At 52.2% G+C, this 20,785-nt stretch overlaps 2 protein-coding genes across 6 annotated transcripts in view; one reads left to right on the top strand and one right to left on the bottom strand.

The window, feature by feature from the left end:
• PPFIA4 (PTPRF interacting protein alpha 4) overlaps positions 1-3,251 on the bottom strand; it is a 62,133-nt gene extending 58,882 nt beyond the window's left edge. For 4 of the 5 annotated variants that reach the window (XM_064732858.1, XM_064732860.1, XM_064732861.1 and 1 more), the window contains exon 1: positions 3,204-3,251. The gene's annotated coding sequence lies outside the window, so the exon portion shown is untranslated. Of the gene's footprint in view, positions 1-2,999; positions 3,020-3,203 lie in introns of those variants that run through there. The other variant, XM_064732859.1, reaches the window with a different exon arrangement.
• Positions 3,252-7,211: 3,960 nt separating this feature from the next.
• Positions 7,212-20,616, top strand: TMEM183A (transmembrane protein 183A). Its single transcript, XM_064732867.1, has 8 exons — positions 7,212-7,366; positions 8,093-8,182; positions 11,029-11,181; positions 13,723-13,870; positions 15,273-15,453; positions 18,631-18,711; positions 19,331-19,486; positions 20,429-20,616. The coding sequence occupies exons 1-8, from the start codon at positions 7,270-7,272 to the stop codon at positions 20,612-20,614; spliced, it is 1,092 nt and encodes a 363-aa protein (XP_064588937.1). The 5' UTR covers positions 7,212-7,269; the 3' UTR covers positions 20,615-20,616.
• The last annotated feature ends 169 nt before the right edge of the window (positions 20,617-20,785 follow it).

The following is a 20,785-nucleotide window of genomic DNA, read 5'->3' as shown; positions in this document are numbered from 1 at the left end:
CCCCAGCTTTCTCAGCCTGATTCCTCAGGGCATCCTCACCCCACAAATGAACTCAAGGCTTTTACCCTGTCCCCACAAGGGTTTCAACCTGCTTGACCACACAGCAAACAGAAATAAAATCCAATTATATCTGCACAACATTATTAGCAAAGAGCCTGGAATCATTTCCCACAACTTCTGCTCCAGATGGGCCCAGGCACAGACCTGTCCCCCAACACTGCAGTTGTTCCATGTGATATTTTCCCTCCTCCCTCCTAAATGCCAGCCCGTGTGAGCACACCCACACGGGCACCCACCTCCGAGCCTTTCGTCTGCTCAGAGAGGAGGCCCTGAAGCACTGAAAACTCCCAACCACATCCCCCAGGAGCCTGGCCAAGGCTTGGACCCATGGCAGAGCCCTCAGCCTGGGGCAGGTCTGTCATCCCACACCTGGTGCTTGGAACGTCCCAGAAATCATCTGTAAGGAAGGTGCTATCATTGTGTCATTCACACCTCTCAGGGAGGGCAGCTGCATAAGGGATCCAACAACCTTCTCCTCCAGTTAATACTCAGAGACCTCACATCTCAGTTTTGGGAGCCATCTGGGAAACCTCTGGCTCATCAAAGCATTCTTTAGGAGGAAATTAATTGTGAATTAAGGTTTCAAGGTTAGAGAAAGAATACAGTATCTTTCCGGTTTGAGGAAACCCTGAAATGGCACTTCCCAGGCAGAGGATGGACACTCCATGTGCCCAGAGTGGAGCCCTCCAGAGGTATTCCTAGTTGGGCCCCAATTTGAGTTCAGCTCCCTCTGAGGCTCCAAGAATGTCTCTCTCAGCTCCAGTGTGAAATTCCAGCTCCAGCACAGTGTCAGGCTCTTTCCCAGCACTGATTCAGGACCTCCACATCCTCACCCAGCACAGTGGGACCCACCAACTCAGCCTCACTCAGCCTCCTCCTCATCCCTGTCCTCATTCCCAGCCCCCAGTGGGAGCTGCCCCAAAGGACAAGACTTGCAAAAGTGTCCCTCCAAAGATGCAGATGAGAAGGGTTTCAGCCCTGGTGTCTCCTGAGACAGCTGAGACAGGCAGGAACCCAAACCTCCAGCTGTCCAGTCCCTCTGCATCTGCACTGGAGCTGCTGCCAAGCTCAGCTGGACCGGGACAGAGCAAGAGCCACTCACCACAGAGACACAAAGCTGCACAGGGATGAGATGTTTAATCCCACACCTGCCAAGCTGGCCACTCCAGAAAGCTGGATGTGTCTGTCAGTCCCACCACTGGTGCCTCAGGAACCAGCCAGTCCAGAGGCACCCCTGCCCTCCTGCTGGTGACACTGGTCCCAGCCTCTGGGCTGACTCCTGGAAAGAGCTGCAGGAGGAGCAAGCACTGAAGCTGGGAAGGCACCTGAGCACCACAGGGTGCCAGGGAGATGTGCTGTGCTGATGGCTCCCTGACAAACCTCCAAGGAAGTCCCTGGTGATCAGTACTGTTCCCCAAGGAGCACGTGCAGGGAGCAGCACACCGTGATGGCCCCAAGAGCACAGGTACCTGAGACTCTCAGACTGATCATCAGAGACACAAAGACACCCAAATTTCCACCTCCTGCTGTGTGGGCAGCACCACAACCAAGAAACTCCCAAACCACACAGGCACATTCGTCCAGGTCCCAAACTCTAGCTCATGCTTGCCTCTGGACCAGCTCCTGCTCACACAGTGGCTTGGTGGTATTAAACCCACCAGGAGAACCTCATTCCAGCATCCAGCAGATGGTGGCAAATGAGCTAAAATGAACACTTTGCCAATCCTGACTTGGCCAAAACCAGGGCCTCCCCAGAAGGGTTTGCACAGCTTTAACAAAACCCAGCTCCCTAAGCCAATTGCTGCTCTAATGATGCAATTGAGGGGATAAACAAGCCCTTCAAGGCTGGTTATTCAGGAGCAAACAGTGCTGTCTGGAGGCAGCTTGCAGCAGCCCTGTGAACAGAGCTAACAGAGGCTGGGAAGCAGTGTGGGCACAGCTGGAGCTGGCCAAGCTGGCCGGATGCTCTGCTGGCCGGGCCCGAGCACACAGGCCAATGTTTAGGCTGAAGCAGATCCATGAGCATTTTCCCAGTTCTGAGCTGGCCCTGCTTGGAAGGCATTCACCTGGTGCTGAGCTCCAGGAGCGTGTGTGTGGCAGCATCCCCACGAGCCAGTGCAGCCCAGAGCTCGGAGCCAGGCAGATGCTCAGTGGGGCTGACACAGAGCTCAGCACTGGGTGGATGCTCCAGGGCTGGAGGCAGCACCGAGGAAGGCAGGAGGAGACAGCGCTGGGAAATCAGAGGACTGGGAGAAGGCCATGGGAGGACCAGGCTCACCCGCATTCCTGCCCTCCCCTCGGTGCAAGGTACAATCTGGGGAGGGGATGCAAAGGGACAGCTTGGGAGCACATGGGGGTCTGCCAGAGGCAGAGAGCAGCTGAAAATCAAGACCCCCTCTACCGGGTTAAGGAATCACTGCCTCCTCCCTGCCCCCCATAGCATGCAGCCTCGGGGGATGTGCCGACCCTTCACCCTCCTGCCTGCACACCCAGTGGGGATGGGGCAGCGCATCTCCCCGGCTCTCGGGCCGGGGTCCGTGCACTGAGGGGAGCAACCCTAGCTCAAATGCTCGGTCTGCGGGTAAAGCCGGGGCAGAGCAAGTCCCCCCTCCAACCCAGCTCGGCGTGAGAATGACACTCCCCAGCTCAGACTCAACCCAAGGGAAATGAAGGAGCTGAGCACACCCTGACTCAGACACCCCCTCCAAGGGGTAACGGGGTGGGAGATGAAGCACCCCCGGAGCGAGTCAACCCCTTCCGGGGGGGGCAGAGCATTCCCCGGGGCACTGCAGGCTGAGCATCCCTACTGCGGCCCCGCCCGGGGGGCAATGGGGAGCATTCCCAGTAGGGGGGGGGGGGGGGAGGAGGGCAGAGCATCCCCGGAGGGTGGCAAAAAGGGCACAGCCCGCCGAGTCCAGCCCCACCGGGGCTGAGCGTACCTACGGGGGGGCCGAGCATCTCTCGGGGGGCAGCAGAGCATCCCCGGGGGAGGCAATACGGGCAGAGCCCTCCGGGTCCGGCCCCACCGGGGTGGCTGAGCAGCCCGGGCGGCCCACAGGGCTCACGGGGGCAGAGCTCCCCCCAGGCGGCCCCGCGCGGGGCCGAGCATCCCCCGTGGGCAGCGCGGCCCCGCCCGCACTCACCGCCCGCCGAAGTCGCTGGAAGCCGCCGCTGCCGCTGCTGCCGCCCCGCCCTGCCCCGCCCACTGCGTCACCGTCCCCGCCTGGCCACGCCCCAGGACACGCCCCCCGAGCGGCCCCGCCCCCAGGGGAGGGGGCCGGGGGTCGGGGGCCGGGGGTGCTCCCGGGGACAGGAACCTCCCTGGGGACAGCATACCCCTGGAAAGGCGAGGGACCCTTGCTCTGGGCGTCATAAGGCTTTCAGGAGCGACAGGAATCCCCCCAGGAGAACTCTCCTAGACGGCAGAAACCCCCTTGGGGGCAGGAATTCCCCCGGGAGGACAGAGGACTCTGAGGTGGAGCAGAAATGCCCCCGTGGGAGTAGGAAACTCTCTTGTGGGGAAGGTTCCTCCATGGGGGAGGCACAGCAATCCCCCTGGAATGGGCATAGAACTCTCCTGGAGACAGGAACCTCTTCGGGGTGTGTAAGTCCACACAGGGGCAGGACTCCCCCAGGCGTCTTGTCCAGCCCCGCAGGGAGGGAGGGAGGCAGGAGCAGACCCGGGCTGTGGGGTGTCCGAAGCCCTGGGTGCCCCGTCCCCCCACCATGTGGGGAGCAGCGATGGAGCCAGGCAGTGACCCCCGGAGTGCCCCAGACCCCTCCTCACCCTGCCAGGCTCAGTTCTGTGCCCTGGGGGATGTGTCACCCCGGGCTCCCCTCAAGGATGTCTTTGGCATCATCAATGGGATTTGGGGCAGAGGGCAACCATGAACTTCAGCGGGAGCTGCCAAAAGTCCACTCTGCTTCATCATCCTGCCCTGCACAGGGGCATCCTTCCCAAACAATTCATTTGGGGTCCTTGGAAGCACAGCCCCTGGCACAGCCTCTGGGATCCCTCAGCATCCTCACCCTGCCTACCAACGAAGAGCTCCTTTCTGGGACCCCACTGGGAACAACTGGGATCATTAGCATCATAGAGCAGCACCTTCCTCTCTCCAGGAAGGACATGGAGCTCATCCTCGGGATTTTTGCTGAAGGACCCTGAGGAGGTCTCACATAAATGCCTCCAACCCACCAGAGGAGGGAGTGTGCTAGATCCACCTGCCGCCAGCCAGACTCAGGAACAACTGCCTTCAGTCCCAAGAACATTTCATCTCTTTTCCACGTGCCAGAGTTTTGTAAGCCAAGACAAGCTTCACTTTTAAAAAATAATACTGTGATACAGTTCTCAAATAGCAATGATGAATAGGATAATCCAAGGAAAACGTTTTCAAGTAAAGAGGTGGGTGCAGCCAGGAGCACCAGGATCTGGTTTATTGACTGCCATCCACATTAATTTATATCCATTGCCTTAAGAACAGATGGATTAGGAGTAGCCTTTCTGTCAAGGAATGGCCTTTCCTGCATGGGATGATCAGAAGTTTTCTCAATCAAATATGCTCCTCGCTGATAAAATGCTCCTTCTTGTTTATTTGAGAAATGCTGAGAGAAATAGGGTCGGGCAGGGAGGTTACAGACGTACCAGCTCCTGGCCATGGCTGGGAAGCAGAAGGAATGTGGATTTCCTGGATTTGTCCATATTCCATGCTTTATCCTGCTCCGGAGAGGCCCAAGAGCTGACACCACAGCTGTGAAAACATCTCGCTGTCATTCCAATCCTCTCCTGAAGTTTTGTAGGAAAGGGGCACAAGTGGGAATGCAGCACTGGAGTGTTCAGAGTCATTGAGGGAGAATGGGGCAGGGCTGGGCTCTTTGGTCACTGTGTAAACCCCAAAGGAAGGGAGCAGGATTCCACCAGCCTGCCCAGTTTACCCCAGCACTGGGCAGGACTCCAGCCAGCTCCTGGCAGTGCCCAAATCCCCCTGTGAGCAGGGCACAAGCCCTCAGGGGAACACAGGCCCCAAAATCACCATCAGCCCCTGGGCTGCCAGTCACAATTTCTCTTTGCAGATCCCCTGGAACCAATTCCTCCCCCATGGGGTGGCACCACTCCTTCAGCAAGCTCTGAGCACTGATTTCAGCCCTAAAAAATAGCAAATGCAGTTTACAGCTGGTGGGCACCCATCACTGCTCCCACCACAGAGGTGTGGGTGGCACTGCGAGCCCGTGGTGTGGGCTGTGCTTGGGCACTGCTCAGTGGGTGTCTCCTGGGAGTGTTCCAAATCCTCTGAAATCATCAGGATAAACCCCGACAACACAGCCTTTTTAGTGTCAATGGCATTACTTTATCCTTGGCCAGGGTGTGTGTGGCCAACAGGGTTCCAGCCTCCCCACAGACAAAAATACAAAACCTTTTCATGTGTTTATACATTTTTAGAAGAAAAAACCAAACCAACCAACAAAAAAAAAACCCAAACAAACAAAACAAAACTTCATTTGGTCTAAATTCCATCATTCACTTATCATTCTCTTTCATTTAATACTATTCTATCCTCTACCGGTTACTGATTTCTCACTTCTTATGTTAATTAGTCTGTCTTTTTAGTCTTTTTAGTAGCTTTGGAAAGTAGGAACTGTTAACACATAGATGGAGTCTTGTTCGGCTCTTCTTTATCTTCAGGTTTCTGCAAAATGCCCCTGTAGCTCAGAAATTCAACATTCCAGATGTCCAACCTCACCAATATGTTCTGCTCTCCCTGGCTTTGTTCATTGAAGCATATCACACTTAGTTTATCAAAACTTCAGTTTGAGTACTTTTCCCAATCTGTGCTCCTACAAAAGTGGCTCATGGCAACTTTGCTAAATGCTGGAAAAGAGTAATTTAAGAATAACACACTATTTATAATTTATAGGTTATGATTAATTAAAGCAATTTATTTAAAAGTTAATAAAAACTATTAACTAAAATTATTATTTAAAAGTTCCATTGTTTCCAACAGGGGGTGCATCAGGGCAATCACCTCAGAGTTCCTCCTTACTGGGAGCCCTAGGGGGGCTGCAATCACTGCAGAACCCTTTTACTGGGGGGTCAATTTCCTCAGAGACCCTCCCTGCTGGGAGGATGGGGGGAATCCCCTCAGAGCCCCCCTGTACTGGGATGATGGGGAAGGGCAATTATCCCAGAGCCCCCTGTACTGGGATGACTGGGAAGGGCAATTATCTCAGAGCCCCCCCCGTACTGGGATGATGAGGAAGGGCAATCATTTCAGAGCCCCCCCCGTACTGGGATGATGAGGAAGGGCAATCATTTCAGAGCCCCTCATTACTGGGATGACTGGAGAATGAAGTTACCTCAGGGGCTGTTGTTACAGGGAGGATGTGGGGGCAATTCCCTCAGCGATCCATGTTCTGGGAGAACTGGGGACCCGTTTACTCAGAGGCCCTCGTTACTGGGAGTACTGGGGAGCCGGCATGCTTTAAGGCCTTTGTGGCTGGGAGGATGGGGGTCCCTTCACCTCAGCGACCCTCAGTACTGGGAGGACTGGTGTGTGGGGGATCCCCTCGAGCGCCCTCGTTACCGGGAGGGGGCAGTTGCCTCACAGCCCCGCAGTACTGGACGGAATCCCCTTAGGACCCCCATTATTGGGAGGACTGGGGCAGCCTGGAAGCCCCTCAGGGCCCCTGCTAACAGAGAACTGGGAGGGGGCAATCCCTCAAACACCTCCATTACGAGAGGGGCAATTGCTTTATTGATCTTCATTACTAGGAGGGATCTCCTCAGGGATCCCCTTTACTGGGGGGAAATCTCCTGAATTTGAACGGGGGAATCTCCTGAAGTGCTCTTGTTACTGATAAGACTGTGGGGGGAGGGAGAAACCCTCAGGGACCCTCAGCACTGGGAGAGGGAGAATCCTCAGGGGTCCCCCTTTCTGGGAGCACTGCGGGGCGATCCCCTCAGCACTGGGAGGAGGAATCCCCTCAGGGGTCCGCGTTACGGGGAGCACTGCGGGGCGATCCCCTCAGCACTGGGAGGAGGAATCCCCTCAGGGGTCCCCGTCCCTGGGAGCGCTGCGGGACGCTCCCCTCAGGACTGGGTGTTATGTCACAGCCCCGGTGATGTCAGAGCGGCGCGCGGTGTCGCGGCGCTGACGCGGCGCGGGGCGGGCGCTGTGGCGCTGTCCCCGCTGTCCCCGCGGGGCCCGGCCGGACATGGCCCCGCGCGGCCGCCCCGCCGCCGCCGCCATGCCCCGCAGGGGCGCCCGCAAACGCCTCAAGTTTCGCGCCGACGACGTGTGCTCCGAGCGAGGTGAGAGCCGGGCCGGGCCGGGCCGGGCCGGCGGGGCCGGGCCTGGGCCGCGGCTGAGGGGGCCGGGGCTGATGAGGGGAGCGGCGCCTGATGGGGGAGCGGGGACTGTAAGGGAAGGCGGGCCTGAGGTGAGCCGGGCCGAGCTTGGCCCTGCTGGTGCACGCCGGAGAGGAGGCCTGGGCCCGCATTAGGGCCCGGGGGAGGAGATTGTTAAAGGGCCTGAGCTTAGCCTGGGTGAGAGGGATGAGGGGAAGGAGGACGGTCCAGTCTCACCTAGGAGTGAGCTGAGCCCTCTCGGCGTTGTGCAGGCAGAGAGCTGCGTCCAGGAGGGATCCCCCAGCGGGGTTCTGGACGGATGTGTGGCAATAAGACCTCCTTGCCTGTGGAGGAGGTGCCTGAGAGCAGAGGATCAGCCAGGCTCGAGTTGGGCTGTGTGAGGGAGAATGGGATTATCACTGGCTGAGGTGGTGGGAGAAGGAGAATTGCGCTGGGCTGGGTGGGGGCGTGGGTCGCCTGAGCCTGGTAGACCGATGGTCTGGAATAGAGACTTTCTGGGGACTCCTGGCCTGCACATCTTTGCTGAGGCTCATTTTCCTGCTTGTGCATTTCCTCCTCGAGCCTCTACTCCTCTGGGGACTGTTCCCTTTAGTCATCGTGACTCTTAGCCCTTTTGTCCCCTCCCCATAATCCCTAATCGCTGTGACCCCTGTTTCCCCCTCTCTGCAGTGACGGTGGCAGATTATGCCAACTCAGACCCAGCTGTCGTGAAGTCTGGGCGGGTGAAGAAGGCTGTGGCCAACGCAGTGCAGCAGGAAGGTGAGTCTGCCCTGGGGCCCCAGCCTTCCCCACACTGCCTTCAGGTTTTGCTCTGCATGACATGGGAAACTCCTCTTCCTTAAACTGAGAAAATTTGTTGTCCTTTAGTGCTGAAAATGAGCATGTGCTACTCTGTAGACAACCAGAAGTTAAGGGCTTAGACTGGAGGTTTTGCAGAAAGCCTGCTGCAAGAATTGCTGAGTCTGTGTTAGTGCCTGAAATGGAAAGGCTTGGATGTCATCTCCTGCTTGAAGCAGAAAATAACATTATAAAAGTCTTTATTACTTTATTGCCACATATAAAACTGTAGATAACTTTATTAGCAGGTAAAATTCTTTGCCGGGGGAGTAAGGTTGTGATGGGTCTGTCAAACGTGTTGTGAGGAGGTCTTGGGAGGCTGTTGCTGTTTTTTTGGCAAACTTTGCAAAGAAGGAGTTTTTTCCTGGAAAGGTACTGCAGTATTTTGTTATCTGCTTCCTCCTTGTCTGGGAGCTTTCTGAGCTAACACACCCCACTTGCTTGAGAAATGGTAAGGTTTTGGCCTTTTAAATGTAGCTGTCACACGTGTTGGAGGTGGATGTTGTGTTGACAGTGATAACTGAACTTTTCATAAAGGGAAACTCTTGGTTTGCTGCTGAAATCTTGCACTGTTGGAGTCAGTATGCACTTGGCATGAGTGCCTGTCAGGGGCAGTGGTGCTCCTGAACATCCTCTTCAGCTGCTACTTCTCAAGCTTTTAAGATCAGGGCACCCCCCTCTTTTGTGGCCTCCTTTGTTTGGGGCTTCCCTCCTGTTCACCCATCTGTGTTCTGTCTCCTTGAGGCAAAGTCCAGCACTTCAGCAGAGTGCTGGCAAACTGCTGGTGTTCTGTTCTCCCTGCCCCCAGCATCATCTGCTTCATCCAGTTTATCGCCTTACCTGCTGTGTTTCTGCCTCACCTCCACCTCACCCTGGTGCCTCCGGGTCACAGCAGTTCCGTGCCCACCCCTTTCCCAGGTCTTTGCAGTGCAGTCTCAGGGGTTTCCCCTCCGGATTCAGGGATTCTCGGGATCTCTCCTCCCCCGCCCCGAGGCGGTGCTCCAGCCTTATCTGGCCCAGCCATGACTGTGCTGCAGCCTTATCTGGCCCAGCCTTATCTCGGGGTGCGTCTCGGGGTGCCACGCGTGGGGACAGGAGCTCCAAGCTGTGGCCTTGCTGCCCTCCGGAAGCTGGGCTCCGAGTGAAGCCCGTGCTGGGCGTGGCTGCAGCGGGCAGGGCCCCTCCCACAGCGAGCGTCCCGAGGGAGCCGCGGCCGGGAGGAATTTATCTGGGCTTCCTTCTTAATGCCCAGGATGGGGGGATTGCAACGCTGAGGTGAAGAGAGGGTGCCTCTGCAGGGCTGCAGTGCAGCCATTCACTGCTCGGTGGGCTCGTGCTGTTGGCTCAGAGGTTGAGTTTTCCTTTGCAGAGTGGGGTGGACTCTTCTTAAACCCCACTCTGTGTCCCTGTCAGTTTTGTCCTCTCTTGCTTGGCTGTGTTTGATGTCCTAACTCACTGTCATTTGTGTTGCCACCTATTCCACTCTCTTTTTACCTATGAAAGGTCATGTAGAGAGGGCAGGGGGAAAACAGCTGCCATGAATACATCCAGGTGCCAGGAAAGCCTCCAGTTTACAGAACAAACTGTGCAAAGTGAGGTAGAACTGGTTGAGCAAAGCACTGAGGTGTGTCTAGTCAGTGGGTACAATCAAGCCCTGTATGAAGACTGTCTTTCCATCTGCTGTGTTTTCATTTTAAAACCTTGTTTGGTGGTTAGAAATGAGAATATTTTTCACCTGAGTTTATGTTTGGTTTCTTGTTGCTGTTGTTTGTTTTTCTGCTACTCTGTCTCTGTGATTAAAAAGCACATTTTGCTCTTCAGTGGTTCTGGTGACTGCAGTGACTGGAACTGGGATGTTTAAAACCTTCCTGGGCCTCAGTTTGTGCTGAGTAGAAAAGCTTGAACACTGTAAGCCTCCTCTGACCTCACTGGTCCTGTTCTATTCTTCACCCAGTTTGTTGGGTTGAAATTCAGCTCTCAAATGAGTTTCACAGCTGTTAGCCTTTGTGCTGCTGTGGCAGTGCCTCACACAGCTGTAATGCAGGACCACACCTTTCTTTTTCCAAGACTGTCATTACTGACTCTCATGTGTATTTTTCTGGCCTAATGAGCCCTCAGTTTACAGATCAAGTTTTAAAAATATTATTTCTGAACAGAGATATGTCTAAGCATGTCCCCAGATATAGGAAAAAGCCAGCCCCAAGCTCCAGCTGACTCAGCTGGCCGTTTTCCTCACTAGGCCAGGGCCTTCCCCTTCACTAAATTCCAGAGTAAGTGGAACTCCTGTGCACTTGACACTGAGTTCCAGCCCCACTGGATTGTGTCATCAGCCACAGGAAGGTTGTCCTGCTGCAAAGGGAGTGAGTCTTCTCCATGTTCATAAAACAGTTCCAGAGCAGGTGCTGGCTCCAGGCTGAACATGGCCATGCAAGGCAACTCTGCTGTTTAGGAAAACCAGTTACCCTTCATAAAGAGGCTGTTGTTTTATTTGGAGTTGTAAATAGCTTCAGCTAAGCCAGTGGGATCTGCATAATGTGCTGGTAATCATCCTTATTGTTCATTACTTAAAACAAGCAGCTGAATAATTATGTTTCCCATTCACTCACCCCTGCTAATCTTTCTCTGACAAGGTAATCCTTGAGCTCAGGATTTACTTGCTTGTGTCACTCACCAGAAAGCTTTAAGGCAGTGGTTCCACTGAAGCATCTCCTGAACTTGGATCACCTTTTCCTCTCTGCTGTTGTACTTACTGTTGTTTTTCATTCCAGTAAAATCCCTGTGTGGTTTGGAAGCTTCCTGTGTCCCTACTGAGGAAGTTCTCTCCGTGTCAGGAGAGTCCTGTGACAGCAGTGATGAGATGGATACCAAGGAGAGCATCAACGGGAGGGCTGCAAGGAAAAAGAAGAGCAAAAGGCACAAAGGTGTGGTCACCTGCAGTCCTGGGGCTCTGTGGGCTCCTGCTACGTGTCCAGCGTGGGGGATGCTCATGCTGGGGATTTACAGGATGGTCATGGGGCTCTTGGAGCATTCTGGAATTTGTGTGTGCACAAAGAAATGCCAAGGGTTTAGTCACTTGTAAATCTGCTTGCACTTGGTCACAGCAGCTGTATTTGCACAAAGGCAGAGCCTGGGGCATGAAATCAGAGCCCAGAGAGCTCCTTGCTTTTAACAAATATCCCTCAGTCTTGGAAAACAAACACTGCTATTTCAGAGTTGTGCAATTGTGCCACTGGATATGTTGCTTCACTGAACACGGGGTGGTGGCAGCAGGTTTGCTTTGGGATTGAAGTGCTGCTGTCCATGATGCATTTGTTGGCAAAACACAAGCTCTGTTTTCAGTGTTTCCAAGGCTGTGGTTTGTTACAAATGGGTTTAAAGGGCTCTTTTCCCAGCAAGGAAGTGCATTTGATCCTACTGGCTCCTTAATACATTAATTCAAGGGAGATATATCCTTCAGCATTTGCACTTTGTGCAACTCCATAGAAATCCATTGACAATGCAGTGTAAGCATCAAACAGCTCTGACGGACTGGGGAACCCTGCAGAAGTTTCTAGTATCAGGTTGCTTTCAGGTTGAGAAGCAAATTTTGACCAGTTTTCTTGAGCTTAATAGCAATTTATGTAGCACGTGATCATCATTGTGTCATCAGCCACAGGAAGGTTGTCCTGCTGCAAAGGGAGTGAGTCTTCTCCATGTTCATAAAACAGTTCAGAGCAGGTGCTGGCTCCAGGCTGAACATGGCTGAACATCCACCACAGACTGCGGGTGGACAGCACTTCTTCTGGGAAGGGAGTTAAAAGAGGATAATCTCTTTTATTATTATTATTTATTCCTTCAGAATCCTGGCAAAATAATATCTGAGTGGCTGGAGCTGTGAGTCTGAGAAGACAATATTCTGTTCTACCACAGCCTTGTCTTGTTTCTGCTACACATTTAGGGAGGAAAAAATGGTGATAGAACAGTGATGCTTCTGGCTGCCCTCTGAGTTCAGCAGTGTGGAGTTTGATGGCTTCTTGAGCTAGAGCTGACCCAGCAAAATGGGTGTAGCAGCTCATTGTGGGTGTGCCTGCCATAAATCTGAAGTGCTGTGGGGAAGTGATCACATCCAGAGCTTTCTTTGGCAAGCATCACATGAGGATAAAGCACTGCCCTTTGTATTAACCTGCTGTCTCAGGGTTAGATCTGGCACCCTCAAGTTCCCCAACACCTCTTCTATGCCAGAGATCTCACAGCAGCTTTTCCTATTAGCAGTGTGCACAAGTTGTGTTTTCCTTCTCTGTTCTTAACCTTCCTAATGCTCAGTATTGTTCTAAAACTATTTTTTGCTCCTAAAGTTGGAGCAATGTGTGTGCAAAAAAATGTGGTGTAAACTACAAAACACTCCAGGAATGAAAGGAGTGTGAGCCCTCAGTTCTGGCTGAGCAGTTCTGACACCTCTAAGAGGAACAGGCCATTCTCTCCATTTGAATTACATTAAAAGTTCTATCCAAAAAGTTTTAATGAAATAAGGAGATTTAAGAAAAGCTGATTGCCAGATGCAGAACAGAATTTCCCTCCCTGACAGAGCTCCTACCAAAATATTGTGACCACTGGAACAAAGACCTGACAAGCCTGGCAGTACCAGTGATCAGGGTCTTCATGTGTGAAGCTATTTTAGTGACCTGTTGAATGTGCCCTTTTCATTAAAAATGCAGGAACTTGGCCCTCCTTTATGTGAAGTTGCCTCTTTATTTGACATCCAATTTTTATTTCTCAACTTCAGTGTGGTATTTCAGCTGTGCCAGGGTCAGGCATCAAAACAGGGTCCAGAAAAGGCTTTGTGGTTTCCAGCCTTGCACACAGCACTCAGTTGGACAAGATGCTGAACAAAATGACCTAATTCTGTGTGCTTTGAGCTGAGCTGCTGGATTAGAAACCTCCAGAGAACCCTTTCAGCCTGAATTCCTTTATGAATCTGCCACTTTGCCCACTTGTGCAGCAGGGATAGCAGTGGCAGGTGTCCAGCCCAGGGGAGGTGTCTGGCTGTGTGGACACTGGTGGCAGTGGGAGCAGGGCCACTGAGGCAGCGCCACACTGGTGCCTGGCTGTCCCTGGGTGGGAGTCAGGGGCCCTCGTGTGCTGCCAGGTGTGCAGCACGTGTCTCTGGGTGGGAGTTGGTGCACATGGGATGTCCAGGTGTGCAGGTGGCGTGTCCAGGTGTGCAGGTGGGATGTCCAGGTGTGTCTCTGGGTGGGAGTTGGTGCAGATGGGATGCCCAGGTGTGTCTCTGGGTGGGAGTTGGTGCAGATGGGATCTGTTCCTGATGCACTATTTAAATCCAGGTGTTCTGGTGGAGGGTGAGAGGGATGCCAGGTTGTCCCGTTTGATTGCGAGATGTCAGGTTGTCTCTGATGGAGTTGGTGCAGATGGATCAGTTTCTCGGGTGGATGTGCAGAGGGATGTTGAAATACTCGTCCTTGAAGATGCCGAGGGGAGAGGAAGGATATCCATCGACTGGCTGCTCCTGGCTTCCTACATCCGCCCTGAGGACATCGTCCGGTTCTCTCTGATCTGCAAGAAAGCCTGGACTGTCACTTGCACTGCTGCCTTTTGGACCAGGCTCTACAGAAGGTGAGACTCTAGAGGGTTTTAAAACCGGTTGTGGGAGGTTTCAGTAGAGAGCAGTTCTCTGCAGAGCTGGAAATAAGGGAGTAATTCTCTTTAGGCCTGGGCCCTGAGTTTGCACATTGACATAGTGATGTGGACCTCTCTTGTGGAATATTCTTATCCCTCAAGGACAAGCTGGGAGAGCTGGGGTTCAGCCTGGAGAAGAGAAGGCTTGGGGAAAACATCCCTGTGACTTTCTAGTACCTTAAGAGGGCTTAAAAAGGGGGGCAGATGGACTTTTTATATGGGTCAGTGGTGGCAGAACAAGGAATAATGATTTTAAACTGAGGGCAGAGGGCAGGGTTAGATTGGATGTTAGGAAAAAATTCTTAACTGTAAAGGCAGTGAGGTCCTGGCACAGATTGCCCAGAGAAGCTGTGGCTGTCCCATCCCTGTAGTGTCCAAGGCCAGGTTAGAGCACCCTGGGATAGTGCAAGGTGCCCCTGCCCATGGCAGGGGGTGGAATGAGCTGAGCTTTAAGGTCCCTTCCAACCCAAACCATTATAAGATTCTAATATCACATCTGCTTTGGGTATGGAAATGAATCTTTATGGTATATTCCTGTATGTTCCCTGTAAAATCTCAGAGCTTTGTGTCCTTTTCTGCTTGCCATGGCCCAACACTTGTATATATCAACCTGTCCAAGTATGTATGGCACGGTCAGTGCTGAAAAGCAAACATCATTGATGAACAACTTGCCCTGCCTCAAGCTCTAATCACAGCCACCTCCCTGTAATTTGGGAATTTTGGAGCTCTACAGTGACAGGATTAAGTGAAAGCAAGGAGGTCAAAGGGGTGGTCAACGCTTGATACAAATGCTTCTGTCCCAGTACATGCCACTGGGATATTCCTTCAGGAGAGAACATTTTCTTTATCACAGCTCTACCTGTTGCCCAGGAGGCACAAGCAGCAGGGGCACAGAGAGTGGCTGTGGTCATCCTTGCCCTGCCCCTGGTTTTTTGTGTGACATTCCCTAGCAAAGGCTCCTTTGGAATGTGATGAGTAACAGCCCTTGAGTGCAGGTGTTCAGGCTGCTCAGGCAGTGCTGAGAGCTGCAGTCAGCTCAGCTGGAAGTCCCTGGGAACCTGCAGCAACCTGCAGCCCTTTGTGCAGCCTGCAGCCACATCCCCGGCTGGTCTCTGGGGAAACTAGAAATTATTGGGAATTGTAATAGGATGTGTGGGCTGGAAGCCTGCCTGGTGCAGGTCAGGGCTTTGAGGCTGCCTGTGGTGTCCTGTCAGCAGCACAGCCCCCTCACAGCCCTGAGGGCTGAGCAGGTGCTGTGGTCAGTGAGATGTGTGTGTGGAGTGTTCCCTGGCAGGGCTGTGGCCCTGCCCTGCACTGACGCGTGGCTGTGGCTGTGCAGGCACTACAGCCTGGACGCGTACCTGCCCCTGCGCCTGCGGCCCGAGTCCATGGAGAAGCTGCACTGCCTGCGCGCCTGCGTCATCCGCTCCCTGTTCCACATGTACGAGCCCTTCGCCGCCCGCCTCTCCAGGAACCCCGCCATCCCAGACAGTACTCCCAGCACTTTAAAGAATTCCAGAGTAAGTGGCATCACTGAGCAGCTGTTTTCTGTTTGGTTTGTTTTTTTCTTTCTAGAAGAAAAACAGATGATACGGAGATGGTCACCGGTGAAGCTGGTGTAGGATGGTCACTAACTGGGTATTCTCAGTGGGATTTGTAAAAGTGGGCTGATTACTTGTATGTGTAGAGTTACTCTCTGGAGTAACTTCTGCTTAAGTCCTATACTACACCATTTTAACCAGCAAAAGGGTCCTGGTATCACTGGATATGAGAACTGCCAGGGATGTTTGCAGCTTCCCTTCCTCTGATCAAGGCTCCATAGAATTGGCTTTTATATGTTTTGCTGTATTCTGACACTGTCTGCCAGAGAACATCTTCTCTCTGCAACAGGCCTCTGGAGAGCTCAGGAGTGACACTGATGCCAGGAGTTGTGTCACTCTGCTTTCCTGCAGGTCGTTCATGGTCTGGTGTGTGGGTGAGCCAGGGTGGTGATGCTGGGGTGAGCATGGCAAATATGCAGAGCCTGTGTCTGCTTTGGGACTGGGCTGCACTTGTGTTGGGCTGTGAAGGGCTTGTCTGTGGTGTGGGCAGGTAATTCCCTGTGCTATCCCAGCTTGGAGCACTTGCATATTATTCCTCTTTAATTGCTGTTGACCATTAACTCTGAAATGCCTTTGTGTCTCTTATTTGGTTTTAACTTGCAACTGGCCGATAATCTGTGAGCAGCTTAAGCAATGATGTGAGTTCTCCACCCTCCAAATCCTAAGTCAAAAACCTGTTGAAAGAGGTTTCTGGAGCCAAACTGAAGTGGCTTTCATTTAGGAGTTGTTCTTTCTTTTCTATTCAAAATAGAGGAACCTCATCTATCTGTTCATGACATCCCACTTTTCTTCCTTCCTCTCCCTGTCACAGGCTGTTCTAGGCTTGGGGAGCATCCAGCAGCACACAGGAGGTGGTGCTGCAGCACAGGGAAAAGCACATGGCTCTGTGTGCGGCCTTATCTCTGCATCCAGAGCTCCTTGTTCTCTTCCTGAGTCCCCAGGCTGGGGATCTTCATTCTTGCCAACTGAAAAAGCAAGACACTTTGAGGACATTCCAGTAGTCCTGAGCCCAAGCTCCCCCTGCTCATGGCTGTAGGAGCTGGAGCCCCGAGGTGGTGCTGGCAGGGTCGACATTTCAGGAGAATTCCTGGTGACATCATAACGGCTTTGGTGCCCACTGCTAATGCTTCTCCTGTACTAACAGTTGGAGGAGCATCCTTTAAGTGCAGTCTTTCATTGTTCAGCTTTTTAAAAAGGAAATTAAATGGGGACGAGGCTTTGTCAGAGCAGTAGAGGTCTGACCTAACCCCTTGCAGCATGAAAGAGCCACCCTGAGTCTGGTCTTGCTGTACTACTGCACTGCAGGACTCTGAGCTGCACTTGTGTGACTGTGCCCACAAATCCCTCAGCACAGAGGGTTTGGAGGAGGACCTGGCATTGCCTCCCCATATTCTGGCTTTCCTGGGCATTGGTTGTACCTTTGTGGGTTGCTGACACTAACAGCAATACCTGCCTAAACTGCATGTGGCTAGAGGAGAGCCCAGCCCCAAGTGTGATCCAACCTAGCTTTTCCTCTTTAATTTCCTTTTTTCTTTCCCTAGCCTAGCTTGTGTGGGACACTGGAGCCGTTATGGTGTCAGCAGAGGTGTTTGCCCTTTAAAGACACCCCATTATTTTGGGCGGAGCGGCCCCGCACGGCGCGTCTGAAGGGCAGGACGGCTGACCCGAGGACGACATCCTCTGCCCCTTAGGAGGTACTGACCTTTTGTCCTTCACTACTTGCCATGACCAAACAGGCTGCTGGACCAGGCTGCCTCTGCAGGTGAACTACAAACGCCACTGGTGGAGTTAAACTCAGCAGCATCTGCTGCTCATCTGAGTTAAAAGATCTGGAGAATGTTTTTATTGGAAAAAACTTGAGGGCTGCTTCCTCCCAGGTGGAGGTTATTCCATGCATGTTTCTGAGCTTTACTCCACAGAGCTTTGTTGTTCACCTCATGAGGATTGTGGAGAAAAAAGGTCTTTTAAGGACTTGCTTATGAATGTGACTCTGAGTTGAAGTTGAGGGTCTTGTATCCCCCTTGGTCTCTTCAGAGCCCCTGTGATGGAGGCTGGCTCTGGCTTTGTTTTATTAGGATCACTCCATCCTAGAATGAAGTTAAATGTGTGCTTTGCCCTGCAACCCAGTCAGGCCTTCTCTCTTCAGGAGAGACTGTGTACGGATCACAGGGAATTCTCTTTACCCATATTATTCCTCCTTTACCTGCTGACACTGATGAAAGATAAGACCAGCTGTGGTGGGCTGGCATCTGTGGTGTGGAAAAGCGTTGTGGGATGGCTGGACTGATTTGCCAGGTTCTTTGCTTGGCTGTTGAAGGCTGGTTGCTTGTACTGTGACTGGTAGGCTGGGATTTCCCTCCTGCAGGAGTTTTTCTGAGCCTCCTGCTCTAGAACAAGCTCCTGGGCTGGAGCCTGTGGCCCACAGAGTGATAACCAAGTGAAATTGGAGCAGTCCTGATGTATGTCTGCATGAGAGGGCAATGCTGGTTATCATTGCCCTCTGAGGCTGGTTCAGACTGGTTTCTCATTTTCTTTGGAAAAGAGACAGAAGGTTGGTCAGACTGTGCTGTCCTGGCAGTGGCTTCGAAATGATGACAGTCAGTGCTGATAATGGCAAGGTCAGGGTCTCCATTTGACACCACAATGGCTTAGGAACTTCTTCATCCATCACCTCATAGCTCATGTGGTCTTTGTATTTCCCTCTGGATCCTTTCCTTCTCAATCCTTACTCTGTTCTCTGTTGTTCCTCACTTTAACCTTGTTTGGAACCCAGTTTAATGGGAGTTGCTGGTGGGTAGAGGGAATGGGTGAACCTGTACCACTCACACCTGCCCTAGGAAAGGGACAAATGGCACATCAGGATTTTGCTGTTTGGCACATCAGTGACTCCATGTTGCATGAGGAGTTGGCCAGCTTGAAACTGGGAGATCTACACTGCTGAGAAGGTTCTTTGAACATAATCAATCTGAATAAGTGGCGCCTAATTGCTCCTATGTAATTGTGGTTTCAATTGGAAGCCTTTATGATCTGTTAAAACTTATTTAAAGTGGTGTTTCTAAGGGTTTCATAATTTTGTGTTTCTTTTTTCCACCTCAGTGTCTGCTTTTCTGGTGCAAAAAGATTGTAGGGAACAGACAAGAAGCAATGTGGGAATTCAACTTCAAGTTCAAAAAGCAGGTATGAAAGACCCAGATCAGCTGTGACTTCTGTTTGAAGTAGAAATTATATTTCTGGGGAGTAGAAGGGAAGTGGAAACTTTTTGTCCATTCAGAGAATAAATGCAAACAGATTTCCATGGTAAACTAAAGCATGTTGTAGAACTACACTCAGTTTTCAGTCTGTGTTACCAAGACATTTAGAATCCCACATTTTTATTTCCTCCATCAGTATCCTTTCCCTGCTATAAGATGTGGATCATCACTACTGATTGTTACCAAAAACCAGACTGTCTGACTGTAGTGGTCAAAATGTTGACCAAAATCTGAAACTTCTTGTTATGGCATTGCCAAGATTTCTCAGAGAAGTGAAGACAGCCAGCACTGCCAGGGAAAGCCTCCAGTAGTGGGTGTTGGGAGAAGCCAGTAATTTCAGGCAACCTTGGGATTTGTGCAGCTTTCCCCTCTAAAGAAATGGGTCTGAAAATTGTCCATCCAGAGTGATGGCATTTTGTTGTTATTGTGACACTTTGTCCAAATACCTGGGGAGGAGGAGAGACCCTGCCAGGCCACACTGGGGAGGAGCAGCCAAGCCCAGCAGAGGTTCCTGCTTTGCTAAATCGGCCTCTCTTTCTTTCAAGTCTCCCAGATTGAAGAGCAAGTGTTGCAAAGGTCTCCAGCCCCCAATCCAGTATGAGGAAGTGCACACAAACCCAGATCAGGATTGCTGCCTGCTGCAGATCACCACCTTCAACTTCATCTTCGTGCCAATCGTCATGGGCATGACCTTCACCTTGGTGAGTGGGAGAAAGCTGCCAGGCTCTGCAGATGAGGCTCCTGTAAGGACATGAGAGGGCACCTGGAATCTCCTGTGTTGGAAGGGACCCACAGGGTCCCCTATTCCTGGCCCTGCACAGGACAACCCCAAGAATCCCACCCAGTACCTATTGTAGGCTGTATAAATCCTACTGTCCTATCAGCAAACCAGTTCTGGGAATCATATGGTTAATAAAGAGAGGAAGTGCTCAGAATCTTGGTTTAACTTCTCCATTTTCCCTGTTTGGTGCAGTGAACAGAGAGGATGTAGAGGATGTTCCAGGAGCTGTGGTTAGGCAGTGTCTGGCCACAGGTCAGTTACCAGAACTGCAGCAGGTACAGGAGACAGGGAGCAGTACAAGTGGAGGTCTGCCCCTCCCAGGAATATCTCTTTATGGCAGTAAATTCTGAGAGGAAAATCCCACATGAGCAAACTCTTTGATTGTGTGTTTGGTCCCTGATTGGGAGTCAGGGTTTCAGAAGTGGCCAGTGCTCAGGAGAGGTTCAGTCTGGCCTCACTTAGGAGTTGGGCAGTGAGTTCCAGACTTCTCCTGACAGCCATGTGTTTCCAGGTTCACTTAGAATCAGAGTCATAAAATTACTTATATTAGAAAAGACCTTTAAGATCAGTCCCAGCAGTGTCGTGTTCGCCCCTAACCCATGTCCCAAGTGCCACATCCACAGGCCTTTTGAACACTGCAAGGGATGGTGACACCACCACTGCCCAGGCAGTTCCAGTGTTCTTTTACAGCCCTTCCAGTTTCCAGCATGATTATTTGGGGCTGCCAGCCAGACAGAATGAGAATGTGACTGTGAAACACCATGTACAACTCAGAGGAATTTATCAAGTCTAGAAGTGTGGTGTTGAGAGCTCTCTTGGTCACTGTGACTCTCTGAAGCAGCTCTGCTCTCCTCTCTTGCAGTTCTCCATCTCGGTGAGCACGGACATGCGGCACCACCGCGTGCGCCTGGTGTTCCAGGACGCGCCCGTGCGCAACGGGAAGAAGCCGCGCATGGAGCAGGGGGTGCAGGTGGTGCTGGACCCTGTGCACAGTGTCAGGCTCCTGGACTGGTGGCACCCACAGTACCCCTTCTCCCCAAAGGCTTAGTGCTCTCCTGAGGCTGCAGGAGCCCACAGGGGACTGAATCTGGCAGGCTGAAGAGAATTTCTAGGAACCAGGAAATCCTATTTTTATTTCTGAAATAAATTCTGCAGTCTCCTTGCAAGTGGTTGAAGCTGCTGAGCTAGTTTGTATGTATATAACTTCTGGTCAGTAATG

This window comes from Zonotrichia leucophrys, chromosome 26 (genome assembly GCF_028769735.1).
Source record: "Zonotrichia leucophrys gambelii isolate GWCS_2022_RI chromosome 26, RI_Zleu_2.0, whole genome shotgun sequence".
Lineage (NCBI taxonomy): Eukaryota > Metazoa > Chordata > Aves > Passeriformes > Passerellidae > Zonotrichia > Zonotrichia leucophrys.
This window is presented reverse-complemented; position numbering and strand designations above follow the sequence as displayed.